The 17,873-nt window shown below is 35.8% G+C and overlaps 1 protein-coding gene across 1 annotated transcript in view; it reads right to left on the bottom strand.

Moving 5' to 3' along the window:
* ROCK2 (Rho associated coiled-coil containing protein kinase 2) overlaps positions 1 to 17,873 on the bottom strand; it is a 104,164-nt gene that overhangs the window by 34,963 nt on the left and 51,328 nt on the right. Inside the window, exons 4-7 of the mRNA XM_059468915.1 lie at positions 11,826 to 11,963; positions 8,986 to 9,246; positions 3,257 to 3,401; positions 754 to 892 (exon numbers count right to left, since the gene is read on the bottom strand). Of these exons, the coding sequence (XP_059324898.1) occupies positions 754 to 892; positions 3,257 to 3,401; positions 8,986 to 9,246; positions 11,826 to 11,963 (683 nt within the window). The remainder of the gene's footprint in view (positions 1 to 753; positions 893 to 3,256; positions 3,402 to 8,985; positions 9,247 to 11,825; positions 11,964 to 17,873) is intronic.

Raw genomic sequence — 17,873 nt, 5'->3', positions numbered from 1 at the left:
AAACAATCTCTCTGAATGCAAAAACCATTATAAGGCACTTTGCTTTCCTAATTCCTCCTTCTGTAGCGGCCGGATGCTGTGCTCCAGCCAAGTTCAGGTGATCACAGGAAAGCATAAGAAGGCATCATCGACTCAGAGATAATTGTGGACCTACACTGTTGTTCTTTTAAATCAGTGAAATTGAAGATTATCTCTGCTTTCTGAAACTAAACAAAATGTAAGTGTTCAGATCAAGAACAAGCTTACACAGCTTAATTTCAGTAAGTGGCTGAGTTCCATCAAGGGAAACATCTAGGATTTTTTTTTGTAGACAAAACAATAACCTTGCAGGTTTGTTAGCTATATTTACCAATTAATGCAACAAAGCAAATGAAAATAAAAATCAGTAAATACATGCTTACTTTCAGAAAAGTATTTCCTTCCACTTTTTTTAAGTAACACCCACAAAGACATTGAGCAAAACAGTTTTGTCCCTGCCTTGAAGGTTACTAATTACTTTCAGTCTTACAAATTTGTTACTGCAACTGGAAGGATTTGTCCAGCACAACTGTGTTGCTAACAAGAGCTGTCAGAATCGCTCAAAGAAATAAAATACAATACCTGGAAAAAACACCTCAAGAAAAGAAAAACTAGAGAACAGGAGGTTTGGCAGAAGAGATTTGTACAGAGATCAGGAGAGGTATGAGAAGGAATTAATTTTTACAATGTACCCTCCAAAATAAAAAACAGTGCCAGAATGGTATGTGCACTTACCTATCAGTTAAAAAGGCACAGATAAGGTTCTTTGCATGCTTAGAGATTTCCACATCATCAGGGAAATGCAATGAGTTCTTGTGATCCATAATTTTACTATATGTTCCTACTAGTGAGTCTGCATAAAAAGGAGTATCACCTGAAAATAAAACAGTAAACTGGCTGTGATTTTACATCATGTTTAAGTTATGTGAGTTGAATAAGACAGAAGAAATAATGAAAAGTCTACAAGCAGTTTACCTAGCAGTCTTCTATTAAGAAAAAGAAAAAAAATGGACATGCAGTGTACAAATAATGTATACTACTAAAAATATTCCTTCCCTAAAATGTCTGTGTTGGAAACTACACCATTTTCCATCCTGTCTACCCCTACCTAAATTTTGCCCAGTGAATTACATCTTTTGTTCTGCCTTAAAGGTCTCAATATATTTTCTAATTTACATAATGGCCGACACCCATATAAATCAATCTTTAAACATTCCAAGGGTAAAATGGACCAAAACTCATTAAAGATTTGCTCGTGCACATTTGTTGGAAGGAATTCACCAAAACTCTCTGAGGGCCATTTCAGAGACACACAGGTCGATCCTCCCTAAGGCATGTCAGCTCTGAGCAGGAGCCTTCCCAGTGTGTTACCACACTGTTAAACCTGCAATAATAAATCTTGCTGACTGACAAATTACATCAGCTTGAGTGCCCATATTAACATGGCAGGTGGCTTTTAAAATAACAGACTTTTCTCACCCAGAGGTTTCCAGCCTAGGCTGTAGTTAAAGATATTTGCAAAGGAACTAGACTTAAGAAAGGTAAAACAGGGGCAAGCAAAAAGAATAGGCTGTGATACAGGCAACTGACAGTCAGATTAACTGGCAACATTTTTAACATACAAATGGTTTGGGTTTGTAATCAAGAAGCTGCAACTTTCACAGGAATCCTTTCTCCCAACTAATCCATAGGTTTAATAGAGAAGGTGAACAAGCAGTCCCATGAGCTAGGCTCTTTCCTCAGTTCTGGTGTGCTGCATGCAGGCAGGAATCAGTTGGCATCTCAGGCTGCAACCTTCCAACAAGGAACTGAGCATCTCAAAAGCCATGAACATGAAAAAATGTACAAACCACTGCACAACAGCCACTCTGCTTTTGAACAAACAATCCTAACTTTTGTCTCTTTCTGTCATTTTATAGAAAAATAAGGAAGTAGTACACACCAGCTTGAACTTAACTTCTGGACTTTTAGTAAATTCATTAGGTTGCCATACCAGTGCAGGTGGGAATCACTGATATTTGCTGCTGCCTCCCTCTTTCCCAACCTTCCTCTTCTGTCTTGGAAACACCTTTGATTTTGGCAACACCTCAAAACTACCTTAAGTCATTGAACTAAAGTTAGGATTCATCCTGTGAGCAACATTTTATGGTTTAGTTAAGCACACAATAAAATTTTCATTTTCATAATAAAATTACCATTTTCATTAGTTCTGCGGCTTTATGAAAACTAGAATAACAAACCAGTTTCTGTGCTTTCTTTGAAGTGCAAAGTTTCAGAAGACCATAGCCAGAATCTGGTACATAAGCACAGATAAAAATAGATACTTTCTACCAGTATGTGGGGAATATGGAGAAATTAAGTAATATATTCCTCCTAGATACAAGGTGGGAAAAAATGAGGCTCTGAAATGCTGAAAAAACATTCTGGACAGCTATGGCAAATATTTTAAGAACTGAATAATTTTATTTACTGGTAAAATTGTTCATGACAGACTATTAACTATAAACCACACATTCTTAAAGTCAACATGCTGTAATTCTGAAAGAGTTGGCAATAGTAATAGCATCATATGTTAAAGTGTATTTCCTGTCTCAGTATACCAGAAACATCAAATCTGCAATATTCCTAGAAAATGCTGATTTTTTATAATTGTATGCTCAATTCCATCCTTCCAAAATCAGCATTTTGCTACCAGACTACCATTGTGATCCTCACTATAAGATGCAGATGACTCATCTCCTGAACCGATTATATTCTATGTTCGTTGCCATAGCAGTCCAGTGTATTTTATTAGAAAAACCTGACTCAAGCACAAAAGAAAGAATTGAGCCATACTTCCACACTTTGACCTAACACAAGACACTGATGTGCTATGGAAAAGGAGGAGAAAAGAAAATAACAGGCCTGCCCTTGCCATTCCTCTCATCTCCTGTGTCCCTGCAAACTCAATCCTGCCTGAGGTGGGCACAAATGTGGTGAGGTAGCTGACCCCAGTTAAAACCATTCTAAGAATTAGTTTTAAGCTGAACCAAGTCAGGGAACTAATCACTGAACAAGCATGCAAACAGCTGTCACAGCACCAGAGTGACAGAGAGCAAAGAGAACAGCAATGAGCCACAGCATCAGCAAGAAGTCAGAAGCTGTCACTGAGGTTCGAGCAGCCTCCATGCACCAAAATGCAGCTAAAGGCACAGGGAAGACTCAACGCTTCTCATTAGCAGAAGAAATCACTACTTACCAACTAACATCTCAAAAAGGAAAACCCCTACAGACCACCAGTCACATTCCCGTCCATAGTAGCCATCACCGCCCTGCGACTTCAGGACTTCGGGCGAGATGTAGTCGGGCGTCCCCACGGCTGTGTCGCAGCGCACCATTCCTGTCTGGGACAGCAACAACACACACAGCTCAGCTCAAGGGCCTTCTGAGCACCCCTCTAACCCATTCCTCTGTTAGCAGCACAGAAAACCATCCAAAATACGGCCTAAAATACTTGGTTTGAGGAGGGTGTTTTAAAGGCTAACTATAATTCGAGAAGCAATATGGATTGAAATGACGTTTCTTGGTAATGTGCTTACCCCTGCCTACTCTGTAATGATTTCTCTTGACTTCATCTTCTCAAAACTCACCAATTTTATTCTTTTTACCATTGGTTTTAATATGAAGGTACACAGTACTGCTCCTTTTCTCATTGAATTCAGGGACAAATTTTAGAATAATTTTGACAAGTTATGAATTCTAGGCCTACAAAGCAGATACATAACAATTTTGTCTAATTCAGCCAATAAATCAAATTATGGGTAAATTTTTGTATGTGCTTTGTTTTTGTTTATATATAGCAAGAAGAATAAAAAGAGAAGCTACTTTTAAAGAATAGCAAAGCTTTATTTTTTTATTAACATATTACCACAACTGTATCAATGAAATGATTCCTCATACTCTGCTTCACACTGAGAAACCAAAAATGTATGGACTGAATGATGCAGAAGCATCAATCAGCTCTGCCATCATTCAGTTATAAGTCTTGTTTCCTTTAATGAAATTCACTGAATTCATTCCTGAGACCAGATGGATGAATGAAATTAAATCCTGGATGAAGTTAGAGAAGTACCAAAAAAACATTCATCTTTTATCCTGTTTCCTAATCCAAAGTTTTATCTAAACCATTTTACAAAGGTTTTTTGTGCATTTTGCCATCAGCATGAATGGCAATATATATTAATTTAGAATATAAATACAAAATATTAGTAGCAACAACTAAGTTCAAAATACATATTTAAATAAGAGAATAATTTGATTTTGGAATTGTACTGATACACAAAATTTAGACACCACATTACAATATTCTTCCTCATATACAATATGAACTGTGAAAAGCTTTTACTTCTGTACTAAAACAATATCCAGAAAGTCATGAACCAGTAGGCAAAAACTAAAGGGATGACTACATACTGTAAAGACCTACAGAATACTTCAAATGTCCTCCTGGCAAATACCTATCTTTTATGACTCCATGCTAAAACTGAAACCTAAAGAAATTCTAACTTCTCAGTTCCAGAATGAAGAGCAGGTAAACTTTTTCATTCTTTACTGGATGAGATAACACATAGCTTATTCATACTGGGATAAGAAAATGAAGTTAGCTCTTTCCAGAAGACCTATTGCATTCATTGGACAAAGAAAAATTCAGGCAAACACATTTTAACACTGCAAAATAAACTAAAGCTCAAAGACTACAGGAATCTAAAGCTGAGAGGATTTGAAAGTGGATCTAACACATGGCAAGGAACCACTATTTGAATATCCTGCTTGTCACAGCACTCTGTGCACTAACCTGCATGACTTCTCTGAAGCTTAAGCCTCTCTTTGCTTTGAGCACAGGAGGAATTGCTGTAGGGTTATGTGGTTCTACTCATCCAGTAGGACTGTGGCAATGTAATGCGGCTCCAACACTGGTGTGTGTCTATCTCTCCCTTATCCAAACACAAAATTACAACAGGGGAAAGTCTGAATTTTTGCTCAGTCAAGTCTGGTTGAAACCACCTGAATCCCTCCCTGGGTAAGGAGATTCTTTAAAAACAAAGTCACCAAAACAGTTCTGAAAGACTTCTCTGAAGTCTGCAGCTTCAGTCACAGCCTTTCCACTCTGACACCAAAGCACTTAGTAACACCCTATTTCTCAACCCTCTATAACTAATATACCAAAGCAAGAATTCTTTTTAATATGTTACACATTTTGCTATTTTCTGAGGTCTTAAACAAGGCTGTGCCAAAACCTAGCCAGACCTACACAAGTCTGATGGCTGCTATGCAGCAAAAAGGGAAGTATTTTCAAAAATGTTACAGATGCTAAAGAACTCCATGTAGTAATGATTTAAGTTTTCAGGCAAGATGTCACAGAATTGCAGAGTAGAACAAAAAAATACTTCTACAATAAGAGAAGCCTGTGCATGTTAACACCAGGCTCAATGGGCCATAGCTCTCTGAAGCACATGAAGCTGGTTCTTATTCCCCATAAAACTCTCTACCTTCTGTCTCAGGAACTAACTTAGAAATGCATTTAAAGATCACAGAACAGCCTGGCTTGGAAGGGACCTGAAAGATCAACTGACTCAACCAGTCATGGGAAAAGGAGCTGATAAAAAATTATCTTGCACTCTGTGGGACTACATTACAAAATAGAGATTGTACCAAGTTCCTCAGGAGGTTGGCCCATTATCACCTGAATATGAAATTCTCAGATTTCTGTTCTGTTCATTTACACACTTTTTCTTTCAAAGAACTTGGGTGTTGTTCTGTGTGTATTTTTAAGTACTGGATACCTTTAATACCACAGTCAGACTGTGATCTCTGGCATCAAAGTTGAGTAAACAGAGACATGCTCTCTGTCCAATACAGAGCACCTTGGCAGTCCCTGCATTCTGAAGAGACTTAAATGGTGCTGTTTTCTTTGGGCAATGTGTTACTCCTGGGTTTCAAACACTAAGCCTCTATGCCTGAGTATCGTACTTACTATAACAGTTGTTATGCAAAGCTTCCTGTCAGGATTCTCAGGCCAGTGTTTTACCTGAAACTTTTCTCATCATCTCAAAATATCATGGTGGACCTTGGAACTCATCTCCTGCAGATATGTGAGAGATGTACAGTGTACAATCTTAAAAAATAGGCTGTCCAGGAGACACAGCAATGTTCTTGCAGCTCCTGACAATTTGAAGGTGAGGCTGTTGTTTTTCCCAGCATCATTCCATATTGTTACATTGCTGAAGACAAAGCAATTCAGGTTTCATCTTCAGGATGATCTCCATCAAACCTGAAGAACTTGCTGTCTTGAACCAAGGTTGACAATCAGGCTTTCACTCCCTCAGGAAGTTCCTTCAAGTAAACAAGAGCTGGAGGGTGTTTGTGTGGAAACATGAGGATCACACACATCAGGTGTTAACAGCAGACAATGCACAGAGGCAGGAAGGATCCAGCAGAGTCCTCTTCACTGGACAAGCTTCAGCGAGAAAGAAGCTGAGTTCCAAAAAGAGGAAAACGCTGCTTCTTTCAGCTGAACTGTCTGGGCTGAGGCAATAATCCCAAGTGGCAAATATCCCTTCTTTTGGTCACATCTTTTTCAACAGATATCCTCTGAATCTGTGCTCTGCTGAAAGCTTAGTTAGCACAGAACAGTGCTGTGCATGGCAACACAGGGAGCTCCTGGCCCTGCAATATCTACCAAAGCCAGCTGCTGTTTAGTTTCTTACACAACACTTGAGGATTAGACAGACTGGGGAACCCTGCCCTGGTCTACCTAATATACCTAAATACCAAAAAAGGGAACCATGATTCCTACTAAATTTTTGTGTCTAACATCATTCTTTATTCAACAACAGAAATAGCCACTTTGATGCAGATTTTAAATTAGACAACTAATTTTAAAAAACCAAGACAAACAATGAAAAACAATGCCACAAACCCCCAATTATCACAACTGAGTTATAAAAACAGAACAGTCCCTTTTATCCTGTGAAAGATCACTAAAACACTTAGCAACTCTTTTTACAAAATGATAAGGAGGAACTCTGCTGCAAGTGTCTGTTCTGGCCTGGCCTGGTTGACTTAAGCAAACACTGAACACAATTCCACAGCAAAGGTCAGAAAAATCCCTCAACAAACTGCAGCAAAATTATCCTGGGTTTTCAACAGCATAAGGAAGATACATGCTCACAACTGCTAAAAGAGATCAAAATAAAAAAAAATAAGTATTGGGTAGGCATATATTTTTTACAAATAACTCTGCCAACACCAATATTATATTTACACAGCTGGGATGTGTTCATGTTTTGCAAGAAGTAGCATGAGATTTGGAGACAATCCAGAACCTCTCAACTTCTAAAAGCTTCCGTAGAAAGCTTCTCAAACTTCTAAAGCTTCCTGTACAAAAAATTTTTGCCATTCCACTGACTGTGAGAAACACAAAGAACTTAAAATGCAATCCTTTACAAAATTAACTTCCCTAGGAGATCACTGGTCCATTGATGATGTCTGGTCTAAAGTGGAGCTCACTGTAACTTCATGAGAAACATAGATGCATTTGTTACATTTACAGTACCATCATAAAAGATATAGGTCCACCATTTCTGAGGCCCCTAAAATAGCACAGAGGATCACCTTTTTTTGGTAGATTTATATTGTGAGCTTTTTTGATGGTTTTTTGTTGTCATGTCCAATGAACAACAGATTCCTTTAAGACATTACAATCTGAATTAAGAGACCGAGTACTACTTTTGATTTTTTCAATTAAAGTAAATACTGTCCTCTAAAATACAGGAAAGTACATCAAAAAATGGAGGTACATATTATCTGCCTTTAGGCTAACAACTAAAACATCGCCAAAACTGAATAGACTGAACTTCAATAAACAGCTGCAGTTCGACAATGATGAAAATAATATATTGTCATGTGAAAAAAACCCACCCTGAACAGACACAGTACTTCTGGATACTGCTGAAGAGACATTAACTTAATGATGCAAATGCAAATTAAGTAGATAGCAGAAATTATATCAAGCACTGCCTAAACAATACAGAAAAAAAACCCCAAAACATAAAAGCAAGTAAGCTTAAAAGGATTACCTTTGCCAACGCTACTACAGAAAACTTTCAGAGATCAGGTAAATCATAACACACATTCATATACATTTTTTTTGTATATGTTATAATCTTACAGTTTTTCATAGGAAGAATAGTTATATTTTTTCATACGAAGAGTATATTCTGTAAATTACAGCACAACACTGTCTGTCAGGCAAGATTCTAAGACTATAAACTACAAAAGGTTATTTTACTTTCAAGTTTTTTAATAATATAAAGTACCCTGTTAAAAATATTCTTATATAAACTCATTAGAAAACTGTATTTGGCTAAATCTGAACAATTAAATCATTTTAATTGACATCTTGGCATCCTGATAAATAACTAACAGATTTTGATCAATATATCATATATCAACTGCTGCTGTACCGTGACCTCATTTGAATGACCACTAGAGGATGCTATGAGAACAATTAGATACAGGAAAAACATACATGGAATGTATCTTGCCTATAAAATAATTTCATTTACAAAAAAAGTCATCTCATTAACTGTTCCAAGATTATTAATGTTGAAACTATGAGTTATCTTACAGTTTTTCAAACACTTGGCAAAAAAAAGTACCTTAGAAATTCACAAAGGCACATGCTTTCAAAAATAGCAAAGTGTAAGTTTACATCCTTCTTCCGTGTGAGAGAACAGTTTATAAAAGAAAAGGTTACACTATTTAAAGTACTCTTATATTTAAAAATAGGAAACAAGAATCAGTTTTCTAACCAAGCAGAACATTACATGAATATTCTTTTGGGTATTATAAGAAAATAACCTCAGATGTAGATGTAAGTTAGAATTACAGTTTAATAGATGGTAAATCATTCAGTTGCATACTTACTTCATCCATTTTCATGCAAGTGCCAAAATCTGCCAGCTTCAGATGCCCATACTTATCTAAAAGCATATTGTCAGGCTTCACATCTCTGTGTATCAAGCCCATGGAGTGAATTGCATCAAGAGCAAGAACAACTTCAGCTGTGTAGAACTTGGCCCATTTCTCAGGCACATCGTAATTGCTCATAAGGTTTACGAGATCTCCGCCTGGCATGTATTCCATTACCATGTACAAATATTTGTCATCTTGAAAGGCACAAAATAGCTGCAATGTTAAAAAAAAAGGAAAGGAAAAATTGCAATTACTTTTCAGACAGCTAGGGAAAGGAATAAAGCCCTTTATCTTGAAGTTTCATTGAACCTGAGAATACGTTTTCAAGATTACTTTTAATATGTATAAAATATACATTTTTCTATCAGAGTACATTGAAATTTACTGAATTTCAGAAACCCCTCATTATAATTTTTGAGAAAGAAAAAAATATCTCTTGTTATTTTAATACTATAGGCATGCATCTATCTATCTATCTATCTATCTATCTATCTATCTATCTATCTATCTATCTATCTATCTATCTCCATGTTTCCTGGCATTAAGAAGTATAACTGAGTCAAAATGCAAAGTATCAAGTCTGCAACAGAACAATCATGTTCTGATTTGAAAATAGCTCAACAGTGAGCAGCATTTTAGACTGTTTCCAAATTTTCTATATTATAAATTCCTTATATCTGTACATGTTTGCAAAGTCACTGCTGACTTTATCCTAAATCAACGCATATTGAAATAAGAAAGAAAAACAAAATGCTCCTGAAGAAAACTAACACAATGCAAAGAAACTGTCCTTAACAATAAAATGCTAGTCTGGTGTAAATGGCAGCCAGTAGGTTTTCTACTGGCACAATAGTGAAAGTAAATTCAGTCTCTTTAAAATGTACTTCACACCTAGAGTGCTGAAGTTTTAGAGACTCCACTTGGTTATCACTAGGTCTGAAAATAGCCCAGTCCAGCAAAAAGCATTACTATCAAATGTTCAGTGACTGTTGTGAAAAAGTCTCTGAAAGTCTCACCTTATTTCTCAGGGAATACTGCCTTACTTTAAAAACTAAAATCATTCACATCTTTAAATTACACACAAAATTAAGAGGCAATTAAAAATATGGTGTGTGGAAAGGATGAAGTCAGAATCAGGGAAACTGTGGAGGATGAGGAACCACGAAAAGCAGGTATGTTATTACAGAGATTTGACCTTCAGATTAAAATTACTTGTATAAGTAGTGACAGAAGACCTAGATTGGAAATATGTATTTTAATACATATATGCTGCACTGTATTTGTTTGCACAAATGGATAATATATCCAATATATAGTACAATAATGGATTGGGGCATTAAAATCCAAATGAAGATTCAAAATTATCTCTATTTTGTCACACGTAGAGGTACTAATATAATAATAAATAACAGCACTATGTCTTTTTACAGTACTTTTTTTATTGCCCTTGAGGGATTTAATAAAAAAAAATTTAAAACTACCTAGGGCTCTTGTTTCATTTATTTTTCACATTAAAAACTAGACAGAGAGAAGCAGTGTGATCTGTCCCAGTTTCTAGATCAGAATAGGACCTACATTTTCTTCAAACCAGCTCAACATCCTACCCCACTGGACCAGATCACCTAAATATATCACACTAATACACTTAATCATAGAAGGCACAATTGCAACTACACTTTAGTTCATTTGCTATTTACAAATGCAGACACACATTTATATCCTGCTTGTGACTGTTTCCTTTGAAAATCCACGTCATGCATTTCTCATTACTTTCAATTGCATGTGAGAAATAGTTCCTGACAATTACTGCTACTCGAACAAAGAACTAAATAAAAAAATAATCTATTTCTTTAAGTATTTCTACTGAATATAGGCAAGAGCACAAAATGTGCTCAAAGAGCAAAACATCTTTGTACACCTGAGGTAAAGTGTAATTAAAAGTATACGAAAAGCTTGAAGTCAATCTTATAAAATATACAGAAGCATAGAAATATATATGAGAGCATTTAAATTATTTATAAGGACTAACAATTTCTCCAAGCACATGCTTTCACTACTCCTTTTGCTAACTGATGCAATTTACCAGTTACAACAAATGGCAATAATCAGTACTCATTGCTCCCAAAGGCATAATTCACATTGCAGCATCTTGATGACACATGTCACTAGACAGCTGCGAGTGACGGTGTCCGAGACCAGAGGAAGAAGTCAGCTCTCTGTTACTGGACATGGCCAGGGCTGATGTGAGCTCAGAACTGACCACTACAAGAGGATGGTTTCAAGGAAATTACTGCTACAGCCTCTGTCTTGCAGGAGACCAGGACTGCACACTCATCCATACACCAAACTGCAGCTGAAAAGACAGTGACTATTTAAAGCACCCTTAATACCAATTGCCTGTGATCAGTTGACTGTTTCATGAGGAAAGACTGGAAATGCCAATCACATTTGTTTCTACATTCCTATACAGAATTTTTCACAGTTGGAAAGATAACTTCCCTATTATTCCAAATAATTATGTAGGCATTACATAAATCTATTTAATTCTGTTTTAGGATGCATTTGTAGTAACTAAAATGCAAATTACTCCACTTTTTAACACAGGCAAATATACAATACTTAGTGAAATTGCTGTAAAAATGTATTTTTTAAAAGTAAAAATCTGAACCTAAATCTTGATTTGAGTTTCAATGTAAATTCAAAACCAGCTCAAGACTGGGAAGTATTTATGGCCTCAGCATCATTACTATTGCTGCTGTTGTTATTATTTTACTTTTACACATCTTCCTTACCTGAACCACCCACGGGCTGTTGGCAAAGGCCATAATATCTCTTTCTTCCCAGAAAAAGGCTGAATCTGATCTTTTGATCATTTCAAATTTACTAAGGAGCTTCATTGCATAAACCTTCTGTGTCATTTTATGGCGAACCTGTTGGTTGAGAAAGAAGAGAATCAACCTTTTTAAAATGCCTTGTTAAAATCTGAGTACCAGCATAGTATGTTTCTGCTATGTACAAAGTGCTTTCTAGGTTGTGATGCCTCCAGGTCTTCATACACCCAATTTTCTACACAGTAAGGATTTGAGAACTTCCAGATCTCAAAAGAAAAGCTTAACAGCTGCTCAAAAAAACCCACTATAGCAGGAAATAAAGTCTAACTCTGCTTTTATTTTCTTATTCTGAACACTGTCTAGCCATTGGATTAATCCATGTTAGAAACTGGGCAAGCAGTCTGCTTCAACCTCTGCCAATTTTTATTTTACACCAAAACATGATTGTTCCTATTTATTTTCCTAAACAGTTCTTAAATTCACTTTAAATGGTGCAAAATTAATACAATAAATCCTGTTGGAAAACTGTAATTAAACCTTTTATTACAAAATATGAAAATATTTTTGAAAACTTCACCTGAATTCAGACATGAAACCAAATCCTTAAATTGCACATTGCAGTCATTACTCAGTAATTAATCATGTGACATGTATTTTATGAAAAAACTATTAAAGGAACAGGTTTTTCACATTCTTGAGTGTTTCTTAAAGAAATCAAGGTGAGAAGTATTCAGCTGTAAGAAGACTGAGTCATCAGGACATTAAGTTTCTGCCTATTTTTTCCCTGTTAAAATAAAAAATCCAGAAACTGAAATTATTATTTTCTGGTGCATTTAGAACCTCTTACATCTAGTAAATAAAGCAGATCCCCTAACTTCTTAGTTTTGCACAATATCTGAGTTTAATTATGTTACATGAAAGAACGTTTAATAGGCTTTTCTGAGCAGCTGTAGATGCAGGTCCATGACACCTTCAGAGGCACCTATTTGGTCAACAGATCTGGGAGCATCAGTCTCCTGCTCCTGAGGAGCTGCAAAATTTAATACTCCTGAAGGAATAGAAGAATTATCAGGTGGAGGGGTAATCTTTAAAAAAGTAAGAACATGAACAGAAAGAGGATTATTTAAGTAGTTGCTGTTCTTGAAATTGGGGTTTTTTACCTTCTAGATACAGGTGCAAAGGTTTTATTATTAGTATCTTGCATAGTTTAACACTAAGAAATTAGATCAAAAAACCTCCAACCTAACACCAGAACAGAAACATGGTATCTATGTGCATTAACCACTCTATATGCATATTTTAGGACATTAATTAGTCAGCTAGTGAAGATGTCCTAAAACAGTATTTTGAAAACTAACTTCTTCTCACTTACTAATCCCAAATGGGATAATTTACAAAGATTTGGTGGCACACCACAAACTATACTCCCCTAGGTAGAACTTTTGTAATCCTGGCCAAAACCAGAAGAAACACAAAGACCAGAAACGTCAAAAAGATATTGTTCAATTGAAGATGCATTTCCTGTGAAACTTCACATGGAAGCTCTGCAATGTATTTAGTAGTTTACAATTCCTAAAGTCACTGTGTACTCTTGACTAGGTGCAGTTAGAGCAGCTGCCTGCATTTAGGAAAACAACTGCCTCCTATGACTTGGGGAAAAAAATTCTTGAAAGTCATCACAGCCTGAAGGAAGCTCATATACAGTAGAAACAAAGTAAAGAGGGGTGGGGGGCCCAAAATTAATCTGTACACCTGTCTAAACAGGGCCAATAGGTTATTGGCTAATGATTTCTTGTGAAAATTTCAAGATGGGCTCTTTCTCTGTACAAAACCAAAGCAATAACAAATATACTGGCACAGCCAGAGAGTAAGTATGTCTTGGCACTCCTTGCAGGTGAGCAGACCTACCACTGACATTCCTCCTGCTATCAGCACCACGGCCCCTGGAGCCAGCCTGTGGAGCTGCTAGTCACTGTGCTCTTTACTCAGAGCTATATTTGTACATACAGATATTAGCTCATACAGCAGATTATTCATCTATTAAACTGTCATGATGTTTCAACTTCTTCCAACTGTTAAAATGAACTGCCAAATTTAAACTGTAGCTCACCAGAGTAACTCAAAATAGGTAGGAAAATCCCTTCATGCCATTAGCACTGAGTAACATTGCCTTGTTTAACTGGTGAAAATGCATTAAGGAAAAAGAATTTCACTCTACTCTGCTTCAACAATCTAATACTTTCAATAAACAAAATGCCTCCATAATTTCCCCAGCATTCACATGGGAAGACAATCAGTAGGCAAAGAAAATAACACATCAATTTGAAGTTATCAGATTTAGTACATAATATTGGTAATGATACTGTCTCTTTTATGATTTTGAAAAAAATGATGATCCTAGAGTGGTGTTTTGAAATGAACTCTATGGCTTGAATTATTATGGCTTGAATAATTACAGGTATTCTAAAATAACTAATAAAACTGTAAGACTACAGATAGGGTATCAAAGTACAGGTCCTGACAAATTTACAGCTAATAGAACCCGACTGCTTTATCTGCTTTAGTACAGAAGTGTACATCAGCAGTGCATGGGGAATTAAACCTAATAAACAAAGCACTTAATGAAGAAAAATAAACCAGCAGGCTAAGACGACCAGTGCTTTGCAACACTAAGACATCAGACAGTAGAGACTGAGACTCAGACCATCCTGTAGCACCCAAACACAAGGAAGTGTTAATTTTTAGTTTTCTCTTCCAGTGCATGAGCAGGTCAGTCTGCTGTGTCACTGCAACATTACAGTCCTTCATGGTTAGACCTGAGAGAAGGAACTAAGGATAAGTTTCAATTTCAAATCAAGATGATTTTCCACAAGTGAAAACAAACAAGAGGAACTCAGGATGTGCTTTCATAAATAACTGTTTCTGCATAAACCAGAAGTAACATATTAAGTACTATAATTCAATTTTTCTGTCTGCCCTAGACAGCAGTCACTTTTATTCACGGCACTGTGTAAGAGAAGAAGTGATCTGGTAGCTGGCAATCATTGTTTTAGCTTTCCCCATCAGTACAGACCCAGCAAAACCAGAAACCAGAGCACAATGTAAAGTTTATTACTTCTGGATTTATAAGGAAATTGTTTCTCCACCACAGTCAGATGCTCAGACCATAGTCATCTGATCTCTATTGGACTATTTTTAAAATTTTTTGGAGAGGAGAGGAAGAGGAAAAATCAAGACTTTAAAAAAAAATCTAGCTGTAAGACATAACAGTAGAGAATGTATTTCACTTTCTTAACAGAATCTGGAAAGCTGATTGCGTCACATCAGTTCTTTAGCAAGAAAATGTTATACTGGAGCAGAAGACTTATGGAAAACAAAATTAAATGAAAGAGGTCATAGCTGACTATTTTATGTTGCAAACATTACAAGCTAACAAATGAGCATACTAATAGAATCATTAGAAACATATAATAATTATTTGTGCTGAAATTTCTATGCACAATAACACATACTGATAACACAACATTCATTAATTTAACTCATGTACTTAATCATGTTTTATTTATGGTTCTTTCTGTATTTAATCCCCACTGAAGCAAATTTCTATTTTGATCACAGAAAGCGTTGCAAAATATTTTCATTACCACAAATCCATCATCTGCAACAGTGGTGTCAACATTTTGAATGGAGTAGAAATAGATAGAGCTTAGCTCAATAGTTTAAACTTGTACCATACCTTGTGAGGCAAAAAATGGAGGTATGTATGTCCACATCACCAGCTAATATTAGTTCAGATCTGCAGTTGTATTTATTAGCCCATTCCTTTTCAGCTGTAAGACTGCATAAAATTATGATTTCTATTTGTATTTTTACTCTCCAGAAAAAGTGTTATTTTAAATTGACATGAAGGAATGAAAACAAATAAGTTTCTTTCCAATACCAAGGATTCTTGCTTTTTTTGAAGGGCTTTTTAGAGTTTTTTTAAAAACCCCATGACAACAATGCAGTCCAAACCCCATCATTGTATGACCACGTTATTAGGCATTTTGTCATTACATTTTAATGTTAGGGCAAATGAAAAATAATTCTTGTCTTCAGATCCCTCAAAGTGCCCAACTGCAGTATGTACACTACAAAAAGTTATCTCTTCTTAAAAATTCAAATTGTATATGGCATGGTGAATTACAAAAAAGAGTTTCCAGAACAAATCAGGACCTTTTATTTGAAATTAATTGTTAAAAAGAAAATAAAAATAAGTTAGAAAAAACCTTCTGTTCTTAAGAAACACACATATGAAAACAGTGTATTTTCATTTTTGAAGCACATCAAAAATATTGTTATCTTGGACGCTTCCAGGAAATATGAATGTGACATCTAAAAATGGCACATGGCTTCTGTTATTGGGACTTGCTCTTTTTCACCTCCTGTCCCCTCAACAAATGGACAAGGAACCCTGCTCCTTACAACTTGATTTTTTACTGACTTCACATGCCAGTGCATAAGGAGCATCTCTATTCACTGCTCCATGTGGATTAATGTAAAGATACAAATGTCTAATAAAAGACTTTAAAATGAACCATTTGACGTGACTGTCATTGAAAAGACATGGACTAGACTGCTTTCTTAAAAACATCCTGCAGCAGCCCCTTCACAAGAAAGTAAGGTTCTGCTGAAGGTTTTGGTTTTGATTTTAATTTCTTGCTACAAAGATATAAAATCATACAAGGTTATAAATATACATAATAATTCTTTAAAGTCTTGCTAGAAAATGAGGATATTTAGAAATACTCCATTCCATAGTTCATTCACTCTTCTGGACAAAGTGTAAATGACCCTGACAGAAAGAAAGAGAGGAAGGTGCTACATTCTCATGCTACTAGACTTGGATGAAGATTTCTTAAAAAATGACATAGATGAATAAAACTTGCTGATTAGATGTTGCTATCTGCCATACTAATCACATCTAAATTTGAAAATTAACCATGAGTCATGCAAACAACATTAGGCTAATCAGAAGAGGTTTTTTTCAAGTTCCAAAAAATTCAAACAACACTAATAAGGAAAATACAAAGAATTTATAAAAGGATCATAAATTTATTGCCATTATACACTGTGTCTTCTACAAGCCCTTCACAGCATAGATCTTACCACATTCGTCAACAAAACTCCAACACATCTTTGTATTTTCCAAAATGGTTATACATTACAAGTCAATATGATTTTCCCAACTTCCTAGGGCAAAATTACCACAGAGCAGTAAAATACCAGCTCCAGGTCAACAAGTACAAGCAAGAGAGTAATTTTTGTTACCTTGTGGTAACAAGATAACAAGCTTCAACTGCAGCACATTAGTTGCTCCCCTTTCCATTCAGTTCCTTTACACCTCTCTTCCTCTAAAAGTACTCACCCAGAAAATCACCATGGATAACTGGTGCACAGTTATCTGTTAGCTCATGATAACTTGTCCCTAATGTTTGCATTTTAGATTCTATCTGGCACTTACATCCAATACTTATTTCAAAACTGACATATCAATCCATCTCATACACAGGTTCACATTTTTGTGCCAACTTATCAGACAGTAGGACTTGGAAGTCCTGGAAAAATCAAAATTAAATGAAAATCAGACTACATGTGATACACCAAGTTACTTTTTGTAGCTTGATTACCTTTTTTTTATAACAGAATTTCTCTGCAATAGAAAATTTAAAAGTAATTTTATTCATAGTTTAGGTATTATATTGCATACAATGTCAAGGGGACAATGTTACAGAAGGAATCTTAAAAATCCTGTGAGTCATGTCACTTAAAATATAATGCAAGCATCACAATTATAAGAACAAAACAAAAATATTTTGTTGCAGTGTTTGCCTGCTCTTTTGTAGCAGGTTTCATATATTATACAGTGATACTTGTGGCCAAAAAGATTTAGAATTGCCATGGACTGCCTTTTTGATTTTGACCAAAGGATAGAAAACATTCCCAAGTTCTTCCCTTCCTGTCCATTAT

The sequence above is a fragment of the Ammospiza nelsoni genome, chromosome 3, assembly GCF_027579445.1.
Source record: "Ammospiza nelsoni isolate bAmmNel1 chromosome 3, bAmmNel1.pri, whole genome shotgun sequence".
Lineage (NCBI taxonomy): Eukaryota > Metazoa > Chordata > Aves > Passeriformes > Passerellidae > Ammospiza > Ammospiza nelsoni.
The sequence above is the reverse complement of the archived record's forward strand: the minus strand, read 5'-3'. Positions and strand labels throughout refer to the sequence as shown.